The 17950-nt window shown below is 35.3% G+C and overlaps 1 protein-coding gene across 1 annotated transcript in view; it reads left to right on the plus strand.

Annotated features, from left to right (window-relative positions):
• Positions 1–17950, plus strand: part of DNAH8 (dynein axonemal heavy chain 8) — a 178628-nt gene that overhangs the window by 51449 nt on the left and 109229 nt on the right. Inside the window, exons 24-30 of the mRNA XM_068939550.1 lie at positions 572–684; positions 1631–1737; positions 3180–3279; positions 7202–7382; positions 8991–9184; positions 10794–10920; positions 16004–16239. Of these exons, the coding sequence (XP_068795651.1) occupies positions 572–684; positions 1631–1737; positions 3180–3279; positions 7202–7382; positions 8991–9184; positions 10794–10920; positions 16004–16239 (1058 nt within the window). The remainder of the gene's footprint in view (positions 1–571; positions 685–1630; positions 1738–3179; positions 3280–7201; positions 7383–8990; positions 9185–10793; positions 10921–16003; positions 16240–17950) is intronic.

The raw sequence follows: 17950 nt of genomic DNA on the forward strand, positions 1-17950 counted from the left end.
CTGCCAGAGTACAATACTCGCAGCTGATTAGTGTGTTTGGTCCCCCATTGTTTGGGGTGTGTTTTGAGGATGTTAGGAGGCCCTCTACTGAGAAAGGCACACCACTTTAATTAAAAAAAATTATGCCTTTAAGCTCAGTCAGTGAGGGAGCTCCTTTTCTAACAGGGAATTTTCTCCTTCTGCGTTCGGTTTTCTCCAGGTGCAGAGGCAGGGTCAGGGTCAGCTGTCCAGGTTGTTCAACATGATGAAACTAGGAAAACCTGAAAAGTTATGTTTCTGTATTTTGTTATGTTGCTTATGTTGCATTCTGGCATTTCCAGCTGACATATCCATGTCTGCCTACCTATCTTTACATATATTTGTAGTGCATGATGTTTGTTAGCCTGAGGCTCATCAGTTGGACTCTTACTCAGATTCCTTCACAGTTGTGTGAAATAAAACCAATTAGGTGATCCAGCTTCCGCTACTAAAATATATAGCGATAATGTTCTGACTATGATGGCTGGGGACAGCATCCTTCAAAGCGGACGCAATTTTCAGTTAACAAAAAATACTTTTTTTTAATTTACAGTAAAAGAAAAACACGTGGTATTCGGAAGTAGTGAAGAGGGGGGAGAAAATAGTAGTTCTGTTGTTCCTGGTGATGCCAGCAAGGACTATGATAAAGAAGATGAGTTTAAAAAGGTATTTTATGAAAGGAGAAACTTTAACAGTGTGATCAAATGAGTAAAAATGAGTATCTTCAGTTCTGGTAACTGAATATCCGTGTTACAAGAGGACATCGCACAGAAAACATCAAACATATGTAAAAATCATCAAACAGCTTCCCCATATAGTGAGTTTTAAGATGGTTTTTAGTTTTAAAAGGTATAGTCAATGTTATATTGTTGCCTTTATTGAGCAAATTCTTAGTATGTAAGGGAGTCAGTATGTGCAGAAGACTGGAGAGAATATTCTGTCGAAGCCGTAACACAGGCTTTCCTTCTTGGGTAGGCAGAAACATTCATCCTTTGCATCCTCTTCTGCCTTCACTGAGAAAGATCACCTTTGTGATCTTTGTGTTGTTTTGTTTGTTTGTTTTTAAGTGTGTCTTCATATTCATCAGGGAAGGAAAGTGGAAGCAGAGAACGAAGACACAGGGGTTTGTAGGCACAGATGTAATAATGCTATAAAGTTGCATTGTTGTTTTGTTCTAGTGGTCATTACGTGCTGCTGTATTTTTATGTTCTTTCTTAATCCAGTATAGTCAAAGGTTACTGGTTTTGTCTCTTATTTGAGAAAAACATATGTACACCAATATTCTTGGATAATTATTGTGTCTTTTTTTAATATGGAGATCTCAGCGCTTCAAGCTGAGGTCTCTTACACGCATTCAGAACTCAATCTGTTGTCTCTGAATAAGGCAAATAGACTTTCTTTAGACTTTGCATTCTGCCCTCTTTTCTATGCAGCTTTTACTCATTTACTTATAGCTATTTTTCCTCTTAACTTCTCCTGTGGTGTTTCTCATGCAGGTTGCAACACAAGTCCTTTCAGACATGCACTAATCTGTTTGACCAATACCTTTTGAAATAAACTTCTGTTCCTGTCTGAACACAATAACAAGTAGTGTACGCTTTATTTGTTACAGAAATGTAAAGAGATGGTTGCGTATTTCAGCCACCAGCTCCTAGACAGTCTCCTGAAAGCCACCCGACTGTCTTTGGATACTCTTAAAAAAAGAATATTTGTTTCAAAGTAAGTTGCAAATGGAAGATTCCTCCAACAGTGTTACCAAAACACAGTTATTTCTACATTGATGTAATAATACAATATATGGGCACCCAGAGTGAATGTATATTTATTAGTAAAATGCTTACGGACCCTTCTTGACTCAAGCAAAGCGTGGAAGCATTCAGTTCTTGTTGCAGTGATGCTTTGGGCTCTCACATTTCTTTTATGCATCACGCCTTTGTTCTATTAGTTCCATGCACTTCCTTTTATACATAAAATGAAGTTTATTTTCACTTTTTTTGTTTTCCTCTCTGCCTGCGCCCTCTTTTGTTTATTCCCCTTTGTTTCCTCTGGAATTGCTTTAAAGATGATGTTAGTATAGTTTAGTTTTTGTCTCGCTCTTATGACTAGAACTTGAATGACCATTCTAGGTCATATATGGCAGCTTGCCCATAGGTACATCTTATTTTAGATTATCTCTGCAAGCATGGCCGTGTGCTCAGAATTATTTCTCATATGTTTAAGATCAACCATACACTCATTACGAATTCTGTGTGATCATGGCAAGATCCATATAGCTGAACAACTTTATCATTCTCCTGTATTCAGATTGATTTTTATGGAGTATTCGCTGCTGGACTAGGAGTTTACTTCAGAGACAAATTTGCTTTGGTATAATATATAACATATTGAAGAGCTAGCCTACTTATAATTCTAGTAAGATAATGTAATATAAGCAGATAAAGTTGACTGATTTTGTCATGGTTATTGAAGCTTGAGTTACTTTTTTTTTTTCTTCCTTCCTTTTTCCAAAGACATCTTTCAGAGAAAAGATACTGAAATCTTGATCTTATTGACATCAGTAGGAATTTTTTTGACTGTATCCCTCTATAATGATGAGAGAATTACTTCAACTTTATTTTTGGCTAGCATATCGTATTGTTGAAGAAGTTGTAGCATTTAAAAATTATCCTTTGCGCTTTGTATTCTAGTTTTAAAAGGGTTTAGGTCACGTATTTATCATTTTGTACTAGCTCATTACCTTTGAAACTTTCTTCTATTCTGTTGAATATTTATCTAAAAATGTACTACAATAACTTTTACCCTTGAATAGGTTTTTGCATGAAATAGTCAATAGAACCTCCTTATGGCCTTCTTAAAACACTGCTGTTCTTAAGTTGAGAGATTAAAATTCAGAGTCAGAAAATGTTCTAGATAAAAAATTCTGAAAGTAGTGGCTAAATCCAAGGTAACCTTTGTCTGAATGATGACAATCTCTCTGTTATCACTCTAAACCCTTTAAACGTCAAGTTTCTGGAAATTTTGTCAGTTAGCTGATACCTTGATGTGGAAGTTCTCCATGAGGGCTCTTCCAGAAAAGGAACCTGAAAATGATATTTTTAAGATAATTTTTAGGAGTTTCCTAGTGTAGTATTCATGACTTATTTCAAAATTATTTTCAGCAGAAGTGCATATGGGCGAACAAGTTTTTTTGTTCGTGCAAGCAAATCTGAAGAGGTTGTTTCTTTCCTAAAAGCTGAAGTACACTTGGCTATTCCTAATGTGGTAAGTGATGCATTGTAATATAGATAAGAAAAAATACACTGTATGATAATTATCTCAGCGTTTCTGTAAACATGCTTCTCCTGAACCGTCATTCATTCGGACTGAGAACAGTTGCTCAGGCCTTTGAGTGCCCTGACAATACTGATGAAAAGTGCTCACAGTCCCAATACTGCTGGTTTCTGTGTTACTGGAACTTACAGAACCTGTTTTTTTGTTTTGCTTTGTCCTTGTGTGTTTCAGCAATTATATTACAATCTGGTCATTTGTGATCTTTGCAGAATGATTATAGTTCTTTATAGAGCTAGGAATAGATTTTTCTTTTTTTTTTTTTTCTTCTAACCATCTTGTTACTTGTCTGATTTAAATTCTTTATGTACTAAAAATCACAAACAGTATTTTTGCTCAGCTTGGCTTTAGTCATATCAGTAGGAAGTAAGATGACCGGAAGGAGGAGAAGTGAACAAAAGGTGAGAAGATTCAAAAGGAAGAGATGAGCCATGGATTTCTGTGTGCAAAGAACAAAAAGGCAGCCTGATAGCAAAGATGCTTTTTTTTTTTTTTTTTTTTAGAGTAAGATAACTTTGTGTCAGCAATGTGTTGTTTGTTGTTGTTTATATATAAGAAGGTAAATTAATATTCAGTTGTCTTACAATGATTAAAAATTTTATATTCTTGAAAAGATAATGAAAGAAAGGTACTATTCTACAGTGATATTCCTTTCACATTGAACCTGTGTTCATTTTGGCATTCTGTTGCACATACCCACTGTGCGTACACACACGGTATTCAAGGTCTGTGAAGGTGCTGAATTTTTAAATATTCATACAACCATAATGCCCCAATCTCTGTCCGCTGCACATGGAGTTCATGCAGCTGTAGTAAGGGAAGTGCACGTACATCCCTTTCAGGTCCTCTGAATTGCTTGGCTGATCCAGAGCAACCATTCTGTGTTATTGTGTGGAACTATATCATCAGTATCACGTTGTTGTTGTTGATGACTTCTTTTTAATGCATCCGAGTCTAGTATTTTCCTCTTGGGTTTTAGCTCTTGGATGGACATTATTAAGCATTCCTCTTCCTTCTCTCCATCTGATTGCGTTATATTTCAGTTACAGCGTATAACCTCTATTTCCCTAATGGGTTTCAGAACTCTTATTTCTTAGGATAGAAGAATCTTCTCTTCAGATAGACACAGTTATTGCCTTTGTCACCTCAGCTTGAAATATCACTCAGAAATATGTTTTATTGCTTACAGAAACAATTAGCCCTGTCTCTAGAAATTATTTATAGATCAGTGAGTTCTATGGTGAGTATACCTAAAAGAGGGTATTGCAGCCAGAGTGTGTCATCACAGAATTTACTCCCAAATTTCTCAATTAAAAAAAGGACCCCAAAAAAATCTGATAAAAAAAACTTTCCTGATTTCCTTGACTGATTGCCGTGTTTTGCCATCTTCAGAGCAAACATCCCCAGTAGATCTAGCATATCCTGCTAAAGTGGGAAGTGGAGGGTCTGATAAAGCTTGTGTTCCGTGATCAGACACCTGTGGCAGTAACTTTTACTTTGAATTCTGACAGCCGCAGACTTCTCTGGTTGTGAAGGCATAACTAAGGGAGAGAATTAATCTTTTAATGTTATATGAGTCCTTTCATTATTTGTGAGGGAATTGGTGAGATATTGTCAAATACAAGTTTTATGAGATTTTAAATTATTTAATTAATAGCTTCACTAATTTAAATTTTAAGATTTAGGTAATTTTTTTTACAGTTTGACACGTTTGTATAATTAATAATTCTATTAATGATTTTCATACTTTTGGCATTTTGTTCTTAGTCCTGGTACAGTAATACAGACCTAACTGATAATTGTTTTCAGCACATCCAATATGGTAAGCATTTTTACTAATACTAGTTTACTTAAGTACTTGAATTTTTACTTTTTTCCCTTTGTTATTTAAGTAACTCAGAAGAAATGAGTTTTGCAGCTATTAACTTCATTCCAAAGGGAGGAGACCCTGGAGACCTATTAACACCTTTACGAGTATGAATGTTTATATTCAAAAGCTCAGTTTCAGAACAGGGAGACTCTTTTATAACTTTTGAACTCCAAGAACATTACTTCTGTGTCTTGATCCTATCTTCACATCATGCATATGTGCATTTCACAAAGGTTAAACCTCGCTGCCTTTTCAGAGCCTTTTGACCTCCTCACAGCATCAAAGGCCTTTATAAAAATTCTGTCTCTGATAATCAGTTGTTCTCGGGGGAAGGGGAGAAGGTATAATCTATCCTTATTTGGACCATTCACTCAGCAAGGATGGATTGCTTTAGGGTGACAGAGACAGTCTCTCCGTAAACGTTTAAGTCTTAAGGTGAATATACAGAACTAGTATTTTGTTCCCATATAGTGCTGGGAATTCATAGGAGCAGTACTGCTGCTAGTGGTTAGAGCTCTTCTAAGACAAGATAGATTTTGGACTTAGGTCAATTTCAGAGTGCATTTAGGTAGTTGCACCATGAGATCAATAAGATTTTGGTAAATTCTCTTAAGGTGTATGGCCACGTGCATTTATGTGGCACTATATATGAGACTGCACGTTTACTGCTCTGTGCCCTTCCCCCACCTTTTCCTACACAGAATCATTTTCAAACCATAACAGGACAAAGCCCCATTTAATGTTGTTGGCCCCAGTATAGTTCAAAAAGGTTTGGGTTCTGGGCTTCCTGGATATATGCGTAATACTAAATAAAACGTGGCAGGAGCTGTTCTGGGACCTCAAAGCCAGCCAACATAAAATGGCTTGTTTCCACAATCCTAAATGCTTTTTCTGCAGGATACAGAAATGTACATTTGAATTGTCTGTTAGGAACAGGCCCTGTTATGTTTTATGCCTCAAAGTGTGCCTGAATTTTGTTTGGGAGAGTGCTATTTTGTATCATCCCCAACTCTGCTAGGGAGCATACTAACATTAATACAGTGTGGGCAATGGCAGACCAGAGCCGATGTCTTTACTCTGTTCTATTTGGTAGTTGTTCTCAGTTTGGATCAGGGATCCTTGTTTTCCTTCCAATTCTTTTTACTATGCACTTCGGTAGCTGAAGTTGTTTTCTTCATCTTCTGGGTTGGATATTGGATAGCTCTGAGAATGGGGATGTCAAATCCTTGCCAAATATACAAGTTAAGATCTCCAGGACTACTGCATGGAGTTCCTTTTGCTTACTAAATGCTGTGCTCTTGCCGAAGTTTTCGAAATAAAGCTAAATCATTTGGGAGAAAAAAATCTTTTGGTATTTATTCAACTGGGACCTCTGGGATCTTGATCCTGGTCGTTGTTGTAGATTGTCTGAAGCCACCCATGATGTGAATGCATGTATAGATAAGCACCTAAAAAAGGAGGAGAGGTTTTATACCTGTAAATGTTCTTCTTTAAAATAAGTTGTCCGTTTGTACTTTCATGACCAACCCTCTTATAATTCTCTCACAAATGTTAGGATCCTGTGGTGAGGAGGATCATGACCTGCCATTTTTTAATTCATTATTATTCTAGTATGCGGGAAACAAAGCTTGTAATGTATTCCCACGGATTTTTTTTTTTTAATCTGTTTAAAATGTTGTAGAAGTTGTAAAAACAGTTGTCAAAAAAAATCCATCTACCTATACTTATATATTAGTTTGCCCATGATACGACTGTACAAACAGATAGTAGGTCAGTATAGAATGTTTCTTTTCTTCAGAGGCAATTCTGATCCAGACAAGCTCTTAAAGTTATTTTCCAGCTTCTCTCCTGGGGAAAGCACCGCAATTCACCATGAGTGAAGAACCAAAGACTTTATTTAATAAAAAAAAAAAAAAAAAACCCACAATCAGTTGCATCTATATCAATAATATTTTTTTCAATACTATTTTTAACTATTTTGAATAGGTAATGATTCCCAGTTTAGATGATATCCAGCAAGCCATCAATCGTATGATTCAGTTAATATTGGAAGTAAGTCGTGGAGTTGCTCACTGGGGACAGCAACATTTACAAAAATCTAGTTTAACAGCAGAATCGGGCTCACGACAAATAGCTTCAACAGGCAAATTAGCCAAAAAAGAAGAAAGTAAGTTTTTCTTTTTACTTATTCAAACTTTTTTTAAAAAATAAAAGTATCATTATATTTGAATATTTATGAATATATTCACTTTGTTTCAAAGGGACCAACCGGTAATTATTTTGAGTTAATATCTTATTTTAATTTTATTAACTGCATTTTTTTCAGAAATAGCTTTTCATGCTCATGTGAACATTAGAACTCTGAGAAATGGTAAGCAAAAACAGAATAAACAAAAAATACAAAAATAAAACAACAATAAAACAAATGAAACAAAAATAAACAAAACAAAAAAATTTGCCAGTATGAATCTGCTGTTTAATTCCAGGCAAAGTAAACTTGTTAGTGTATCTTTATGTCTAATTACTATGGAATTTGTCCCACAATAGTATGGTTGGAACCATAACCAGCTGTGTAGACCAGCACTCATCAGAATATTATGATAGAACAAGATATAACTATTAGGTTTCAGCAAAGACTTTAATTGCTGGCCATGTTCCTAGAATGGATTAGAAAACACTACATTTATATTATATGAATATATATACACTATATATACATTTATATTATTGTTTCAAAGGATTCGTTCTACAATTATTAGGCTGCTGGTTTGACTCTTTAGAGACAGAGAACTTGATTACAAATTTCATCAAAGTTCTGTGTGATCTTGAGCAATTCAGTTACTTCCCCTTTAAGTGTTTGTCCATATGAATATTCACACTATCGGTAGATATGCAGGCATTGTAGTTGGATATATTTTTTGTTAGCATTATTTCTAAGCATCTATCCATATACTTTGCAAGCGTCCATAAAAGCCCAGATATGCTTCCCCATCAGATCTTCTTAACTGCTTGACTGAGCCAAAGTGATCTGCACTATAGTTAGTATCTTTGTTGTGATTCCTTTGAAATATCCTTAACATCTTGTAGAGTTTTTATTTTTGATGGTGCAGAACTGGGACTTTATTCTTCTTTTGAAAGCATATTTGGATGTGAGAGATTTAGAAGACTCTTTAGATTGTCTTTTCTCATTTCTTCTCTTCATTCAGCTCTAACCTCTTTCTGACAAGATTCAAAAGACTCAGCAGCTTATAACATAAATACAGCCCCAAAGCATGACAAGCTTTATTTTTGCATTCTTGAATGGTGTGATTTGGCAAAGCTTTTTCTTCTTTGAAGATGTCACTAAATGGAATAACAAAAAGTTATTCACTCAATGTATGTCAGAATTCAAGAAATTTGTGCTGTTTGAAAGGGTTTATACAATTAAAAAGCTTTTTTAAGTTTATGAATTTAAAAAAAAAGTAGTTTGACAAGGCCCCATAACCATTCTGTAATGTTGTAGTTACAATCACAGATACCCACAGCAGAAGGAAGGAAATTATATTTGGAGAATTAAGAAAGCTATTTTCTTTCCAGGTGGAAACATTAGCTCTAGGCTAAATTTGCTCTAGGTGTATAAAGCCTGGCTTGAAATAGCACTCAGTGAAGTCCTGAAGTAGACAGGCAAACATGCAAAGAAGGATATTCAGCTTCGCTGAATGGCATCATTGCTTAACTTGGCTGTCACTTCATACTTTTAAAGGTTTATTCATTTGTATGTAATTTTCTTTTATAGAAGGAGTTGAAGAAGTGCTCATCAGAAAGCTAAGAAATTTTTATCCAGGTGTTGCAGAGCACAAAGATATTTCTAAATTAGTTGTGGTCCTCTCCTCCTCTGTGAATTCTATCAGAGAAGTAGCAAGTGAAGCTCTGCAGGATTTTCAGAAATACAAGGTGCTGTGGATGGAAGATAGAGATGCTAAAGTTCAAGTGAGTTTAATACTAGACTATTTCATTAATCTCATCATATGTTGAATTTAGAAAACATTGCAAAAAATCAAGGAAAAGGATGTAGAAAAGATATTAACTGAAAATGTCATTTTGTCTCAGTAGTAGTAGTAATATATTTCCTGAACAGATGTAATGGCATGCTACCTACTTTTTGGATTGGGATTTGGCTTTTTTTGGTTCTGTGCTTTGATAAATACTGGTAATCTGGTCCTAATTTGTTAATTACTATCATTTTTGTTTGCGGAAATACAGACTTTAGGACACAAGACGCTTTGTCCAGTCTGACACAATGTATGTCACGACTCTGAGAACTTCACACAGCATCAAACCCTGATAATTGTGCTCTTTTCTCTATGGAAAGTATTTGAGCTGTTATTCTGAGTTTAAAACATGTTTTTATTTTCCGCCCTTCTTTTAGTTAGTTGTTTTGGGGGGTAAGTTCTGCATTCTCTGTCCAAAAAGTAATAGTTTACTTGCTTACTTGGTTGTTTGAACTGTAAGTGCAATCCTCAGAAGTGATAGAAAAACGCAGTGCCTAGTACAATAGCAAAAAGAGTTTATTTCTAGTCACTAGAAGTCTCTAGGATTTCTGCTTTGGAATCTTCACGCTGTCGTTCTACAATAGTTGTTTGGGGGTTTTTTTTGTTTTTTTTTTTTAGAGTTTGAATTTAGAGGTTTGGTAGGAGAAAGCAAGATGATTGCTAAATCTCCTTTATTTAATCTCAAGTTAATTCAATTTTCTGTTATTATCTGTTCTATTTAATAGAATACTTTTTAATATATATAGATAGATCTGTGAATATCTCATCACTTTGTTTACTACGGGAGCACTGGTATATCTTGGGTGTTGTGCTGCAGTTTATGTGGGCTAAAAAGGTATACCTTATATGCATGGCCAAGCATTTACTGTTAGGCTAATTAAAATTTTAACAGTCAAATCAAATACTATTAGTTAGATCTAGTTATTACAGAAAAAGAATACTGTTACAGAAAAAGCCTCAATAGTAGCACAGTTAAAATTGTTACACACACATGCACTGGTTTTTACTTCTTTTCTCTAGTGCTGTGCGAACTCTCCCACTGCCCATCAGGGTACTCTTAGACGGCTTTCAGCATTTATTGTTTTCCTATGCAGTACAGGTATACTGGATGCGGCTATTCTGTTGTGCAGCATTTCCAAAACGTGGTTTTTCAGAGTCACAAAGCTTTCCTACACTTGAGGAGTTCTGCTCATGGAAGTACCTATGAAATCTGATCTGCGGTGATTGTTGTAGTGTGTAATTAAATTTATGGTGTATTGATCTCTACTCAGTCACCTGTTTTCACAAAGCCAGTAGCCTCTTAATGTTTCTCAGATTCCTGTTTTTCTGTTACATATGATTGGAATTTGCCAACAAGCTTGGAGGTTATTGACAGAGAAACTGATAAACATTATTGCCTGCTCACATGAAATTAACTACTTTATCAGGGCTAAAGAAGGCCAAAACTAGGTATAATATTGGCATACTTATTCAGTAGTTGTTGCCTCTCGTTTTACCAAAAAGATGAAAAAGGATATTTGTTGATTGACACTTTAACTTATACACAGCAATTTCTGGCTAGCTGTCCATCTCTGACTGAAATTAGAGCAGAAATACTTCACTATGCTACATTTGAACAAGAGATGGAAGATTTAAAACCTATTATTCTTGTTGGGCCAATTGAATTGCATACAGGTATGACATTTTCTCTTCTTTGCACACAGTAAGATAATTAATATAATAATAATTACTGAAGAGACTGTTTTTGTTTTATCTTTATGTTGCTTCTCTCTATAGTACTATTTGGATTCTAGAATACTTTTTATTTTGGTGCAAAACGAAAGTCAGAGTTTCTGATAATAAAACACAGCCTTTTCCCTCAGTTACCGAAATATCCTTTTATGATCCTCTGATAGTGTTCTCTAGTTTTTCTCTCTGCACTCTACTTCAGGTATTTTTGCAGGCAAACGCTTTCGTCACCTGTGTATAAAGGAAATAATACAGAGTTCACGAAACAATTGGAGCAAGTTATCCATGCCAGGACTTAATCTTATGGATCATTATCATCAAGCTGTTTAATCTTGGTAGTCTCCTGGGACTTGCTGAGTTAGATAACTAAATCATCAGCAAGATCCACAGGATCCAAGATAATAGGAGATTCAGCCGATAATGCAGTTGCTGATAGAATCATCCCAGCCTTCATTCAATAGGATATACCTTAATATGAAGTCAATAGTGCATGTTTTATTTGCATTACTGCACAAAACTATACATTTTCCTGTACATCTGGATAATTATAATTTAAAGTCTTTTGAGTACTTATCAAAAAAGATTTTGAATAGTTTGCTAACGATAGAAAACCAAAACACTTTAAGAAGTGTATCGGAAGCAGGAAAGGTGCCATAGTTTATAGGGATAATCGGTGATAAAACCATAGCAGGAAATCAAGTGAGTGTTTTGGCTGATGTTTACCAAGGGAAACTTTTTGAAACTACCCATACTAGAGTATTCATTCTTCAAAAAAGATGAATTGAGAGATAAAAATTTTAAGACCTAGAAGAAGGAGCAGTGGGAAATAATGGATTTAAAGGAATATGGATTTTGTTAATGCTCGCACTACCCCCTCATGTGTGACCCCTGCATCAGAGGGAACCAAGTCCTCTAGATTAAGAACACGATACCAAATTTTTTATGATCTGTGGAAGCATGTGTTTTTCTCGGGCATAATACATCCTTTTTCTTCAACAAGGATGAATTGAGAGATAAACATTGTAAGATATAAAAGTAGTTAATGCACAGATAAATAATTATACGATGGAGAAAATGCAACACAACTTTGGCATGGTGGGAGGCATGTTTCGTAAATCTGTTGAAAATCTTTGGAGGTGCCAAGGAGCATCTATACTCTGAATGAGTATTTACTACTTCCCAGAGTTCAAAAAATAAAAGGCTACATATGAAATTACTAATAAGCAGGCTTAAAACAAACATCAGAAAGGATATATTCATACAGTGCATAATTAAGCTGAGTAGCTAAGTGCCATTGAACGTTCTCACCTAGTGTAATCATTCCATCTTCCTATACCAACAGTTTCTGTGGAGAATTTCAGAACCACTAGAAATTGCAATATAAATGATTCAAAATAAGACCTCTACTGATGAACGTTTTGAATGCCAGAAGGATTTTCTGTGCCCATAAATTAAGAGTAGAGTCAATTGCTTTAGCAGTTTTTAGCTAACATTAACATTTGGATATGAATGTTTCTCTGAGAGATCAGAAGTGTGTGAGAATACAGGACAGAGCCAGAGAACTTCAAGTTCCTCTTAGCTTTAGAGTTGAAACAGAATACTTCACCAATGCAGACTGTTCATTTCCATTTTTGATGATTTCTTTTAAAGCTGCTTTTTGCTGCTGTATAACTTATGAAAAGTCAAATTATATCCTCCATTTGCTTCAGAAATTTTTTCATGTCTCAATGGGTGACGAATTTGTGGCAGATGTTCTATCTGCTGTAGACCTACAATGAGTGAGTTTGGGATTTTAAACCATAGAATTTTCTTTTTGATCTGGATGCCCTTGTCCATCAAGAGCCAGAGCCTGTCAAAGTCTGTCTGCTCAGCGCAGTCCTCAGCAGCTGAATATCTCCAAGACTGATTAGCTCAGGGCTCATTCAGAGCCCTTCTAAGAAATCTGACTTGAGAAAATACTCCTTTATTTGCAGTGGTGAAGCTATCATGGAGGCTTGGTACATGGATAATGAATGTATGTTACTACTGGTTTGGTCATCTCTAGCACGAGCTCAGCCAGTGATGACAAAGAACATTGCAGAGCATTACTCATTGTCTTTGATATTGGCACAACACCAGTATGTAGCTGCATTAGCTGCTGCTTCACCGTCAGTGTTTCTCTCGGTAAGAGAGATATTGAGCCATCCTCATATTTAGCATCCACAGCTCTCAGAATAGCATGTGTTTTCCTGTCTGCCACTGGTGTCTGACAATAGAGAAGCTGGCACCAAGACCTAGTGCTTGAACATGTTCCCGCAGTGCTATACAGTAACATGTCTCAGTACTTGCCTTCTGTGGCCCTGACAGCTTGGCACTCTTTGCTGATGTTATTCTGTAAAACAGCTCAGTGTGGAAAAATGTGTTCTCTTTGGACAGCTCTGTTGAAGAGTGAAGCCATTTGTGCTATGACAGATAAATGATGGTGTTCCTCATTACTCTTACCTCGCAGATTATTAGATAGCTGACATGACTTCTCTCAACCAGTCTTTAATCTCTGTGCTTTTTTACTTTCTATGGCAGGTGTTTCCACAGTTGCTATGCAGGGGCAGGCAGTAAATGAATCCCTTTGCAAATATTAGCATGGCTTTACATTTCTGATGAGCAATCTATATCTTCTGGGACATTAGTCCAGACATTAGTCTTTGACAGATCATCTCTGTATAAATTGTTATCCTCTCACATCAGAGAAGACACAGAATCTGTACACTTTGGCCTGCGTTCATTTCAGGATCTTGGTGGCACACTGTTCCTAGATTTTTCTTCAGTGAATAAACAGAATTGTCATGTTGCTCATTGCGCATCCTCATCCAGTTCCTGGATGCAGCTTCTTATTAGTGAAGCCATTATGCAGTCAATGAATTCACTCTGGAAAGCTTTTGCTGCCTCTTGTTCTGTGATCAAGAGAAATGGTGGGAAGTAATGGATCCAAAAGAATATGGATTTCGTTAATGCTTGCATTACCCCCTCATGCGTGACCATTGCATCAGAGGAAGTCAGGTCCTCTAGATTAAGAACACAATATCAAATTTTTTATGCTCTGTGGAAGCATGTATTTTTCTCGGGCATAGTGCAATAATGTTTGGAAACCGATTTATCTTCACACGCAAATTCAAGCTTCTGGATACGGTACAGTACTTTTCTTGAATTACCAGTGGTGCTAGAGAAGTTTTGCTTTCTGTCCTTACTGAAGCCTAAACAGTATCTTGAAAAGTCTTTGCAAGATGCCCTGGATGCAGCTAATAGTTCCCCAGTCATTGTCCTCTGCTCTCCAAATATCTGGACCATTTGAAAAAAGATATGCAGACATCTTTCATATTTTCAATTCCCTTAGCACTTACAGTCTTTAAGAGCTTTCTCAGAGTCCTCCTTCTCTGTTAAGAAATTTGATTTCATGCTGGGGCATGTCCTACCATTTGCTCCATTTTTAAAAAAAAAAAGTAAGTTGGCCCATGCTTAACCTCATGAACTATTTCTGGTACTTGAGCTATCTCCTATAAACTAAATCCTTTATCTCTATATTGTGTTGCATTTTACAGTGTAACATACTGAAACTTACACAGTGTGTAGTAAAATTGAACAGGAAGTTTAGTGTTGAGAAATGTAAATTTGAATTATTAATATAATTTTTCCAGGATATAAGTTAAGTACATTTTCAGAAAAAAGACTGAAACTACACAGCAGAATGTATTCCTTTGCACATGGTCAGCAGCAGTAAAAAGAGTAAAATAAGAGGGCACATAAAACCAGGGCATAAAACAGTAATGAAAATACTATACTGACATTATGCAAATCCATGTTCAGGAAAATGTAAGTGTTCAAAGATAAATAAAAACAAAAACTTGGATCCTCATGGAAACTCTTTTTTAAAGACTTACTGGAAGTGTCTTTTAAAGAGAACATGAATGAGATGGTCGATGAGACAGGTAAGAGGAGCGTTACGTAGGTGTTGAATCAGGTAATTGTTTTTGAAAACTAAAATAATGGGTAGTCAATTACATGGAAAGACAACAATTTAAACCTATTTAAAGGAAATAAACTTCATAAAGTGCACACTTTTGCTTGAGAAACATTTTTGCTGCAAGATGCTGTTTGGCAATTCATAGAACTAAAAAGTACGTACTATTATTTTGTACCTACGTTTTGTACATGCTGTTCTGTATTATATGTATAAAATGTGTTTGCCTGTCTGTTATGTATATGTATATACAACTACCCATAAATATATATGCACTTTCAGTAGGGAGACCTACTGAAGGTCCCATAGGAGCATCCAACATTCTTATTTGTGAATGTAAACCTCTTTTCAGATGATTATCCATGATCACTTGATGGCCTTTCAGAATCAGGTTTTTAATTCTCATAGCCAAATTATTAAGGAAAAAAAAATTTTTTTTTTAAGTGAACAGAATTTACATTCAGTTGTTATCTTTCACGTTCTTTCACTGGAGTACAAAAATATTGTTAGTGAAATCCTAATTTGTTCTAATAATAATAGTGTGAAGGATTGGCTTTTCTTTTTCTTTACTGTGGGTTTGTGTATATTTTTTAAGTGTTCATGATATGGTTTGACAGCTTACAGTTTTAACTTCAAAGTGTGCCAGACAGCAGTGTTGAAATCCCAAGATGCTATTTCCTCAACTAGTATAAACCCTTTCAATATCAATGACCTTAATGCAACTGCTCAATTTATATCAATTAAGATCTTGTCTGAGCATTTTAAAAAAGTATGCTTTTTTCCTTTTTATTCATCTTCCCTGTGTTCTATTAGATAACCTTACAAATGTGTTTTACAGATAGTATAATATACAAGAGAGATTTTTAAATAGAGTTGAAATTTTGAAACTTCTAAAATGAAGTAGTTTGATTCCATGCGTGCAGATTTTTTCCTAATTGTTGTTAAAGAATGATATGTGGTATTGTGTGTATATATATATGGCTTTCACAAAAAAATTTAAGATGTAGACAGAATAATGATTTTCTTTTTAATCAGGACCACTGAAATTAGCTTTGTCAGTTGAAGCCAAAGCATGGAAGATGCTCTTCTGTCGTTATTTAAATGAGGAATATAAAAAGAAAATGACAGACATGATGTCATTCATAACTGAGTATTTAAAGAAACTGTCTCGACCTCTCCGTGACTTAGATGACGTCCGATTTGCAATGACAGCTTTATCTGACATACGTGATAATAAAATCCAAATGGATATGACTCTGGGACCTATTGAGGTAAGATGATTTGGGGGGGGAGGGGGGAGGGTGAAGGGGGCTAAAGTAGTTAAGAGTCAGGGTTCGTAAGATAAACTGAGAACCCAAACAATGAGTTTACTTTTCTGAAGGATCTAGACTGAGAATAGAAAATAAAGTATTATTGTTATTTTTATTATACCTGATAGGAACCCTAATCATGAATCAGAGTTGGATATTTTCTTAAATATTGTATAAACACAGACTAGAAAAATAGATTGTCATATAAATTATAATTAAAATGCAATGTAGGAGACCGCAAGCAGAAAGAAGCAGATCAGAGAGTGTAAGAGAAGGGAACAATACTTTCCCTTTTGCTGTGCTCCCATTAACCTTGATCCCTTCCTAACAAGAACAAACATCTAACTTTAAATGTAACCAGAATATATTCATGGAGCCACACATCATTTTAGGAAGCATTGTATGCTCTCAGAAACTTGCAGCATTCTTCCAGTTTTCCTGATATCACTTGGTAAAAGAAGCTTACTAAGTTTTACGTATCACACTCAGAAATACTCAGCTTAGTATAACACATTTATTTTATGTTATCCTCCACCTCTTACAGAAGAAATTGTATTATTGAATACTAACATTTTCTTTCTCGAAGACTGTTATATTAGCATGATATCAGAAAGGACTTTCACTTGATTTTCATTACTTTTGTTAGTTTTGCGTTAAGAAAATGGGTTATGTCTTTGGAATTTATTTGGTGGTTTGTAAGCAACAAAATGTACAGAAACTATTTGAAAGCAAATATGACCACCTGTATGATCCAAAAGAGGTAGAGGTTAAACAAGTAAAGGAAGTACCTGAACAATAACTTAGATATTTACAGAAATATGCAGATCTACTAGATGTTCTTTCTTAGTTTGACTGTCTTCAGGGTGCTTGTCAGGCTGAAAATACTGATGTGATAATCATAACCGTAAAAGTTAAATAAAATAAGCAGCAGGAACTGAGATCAGCAAACAATCTATCAATGTCTATTTTGTAGGTTTTAGTGTTGCAAAATCTAAATAAATAAGTAAATAAATAAATAAGATTCGTAACATTATTTGAAAGCATAGCTTTATTTTTTACCTGTTCCTGATGCTTTGAGATGAGTGATAGAATAAAGGTTCTTTCCTAAACCACTTATATTTTATACATATTGCAAACACTTATTGTCTTTCTGTTTTAATGGGAGTTACACTAATATCAATAGGATTGGTCTTGTTAGTAAGTCACTCTTAGACGTAAAAGTTTTCATGAGCTTTCCTTAAATAAAATAGGAATATAGAGCTGAAAAAAAAAATAACGGACTATAGAACAATGGCAACTAATCAATAACTTGGTAGTTCAATGTTTTGTTTTGTTTTCTTATGTCCTGGTGGATTTGATTAAACTTTGTTGATGGGGTTATTAGGCATTATATTTTTTACTGGAACATGGTTGAAGGGAGGGGGCTTGAAGTAAGAAAAATTAGAGCAGAAAGGTGATTGGGAATATTCAGCGTGGATTTATAAAGGGATAATCATGGCTGACCAGCCTGATAGCTTTCTACAATGAGATGACTAGCTCAGTGGACGAGGGGAGAGCAGTGGATGTTGTTTATCTTGACTTTAAGGCTTTTAACACTGTCTTCTATAACAACCTCATTGACAAACTGATGAAGTGCAAACTAGGTAAGTGAACAGCGAGGTGGATTGAAAAG

The sequence above is a fragment of the Struthio camelus genome, chromosome 3, assembly GCF_040807025.1.
Source record: "Struthio camelus isolate bStrCam1 chromosome 3, bStrCam1.hap1, whole genome shotgun sequence".
Taxonomy (NCBI): domain Eukaryota; kingdom Metazoa; phylum Chordata; class Aves; order Struthioniformes; family Struthionidae; genus Struthio; species Struthio camelus.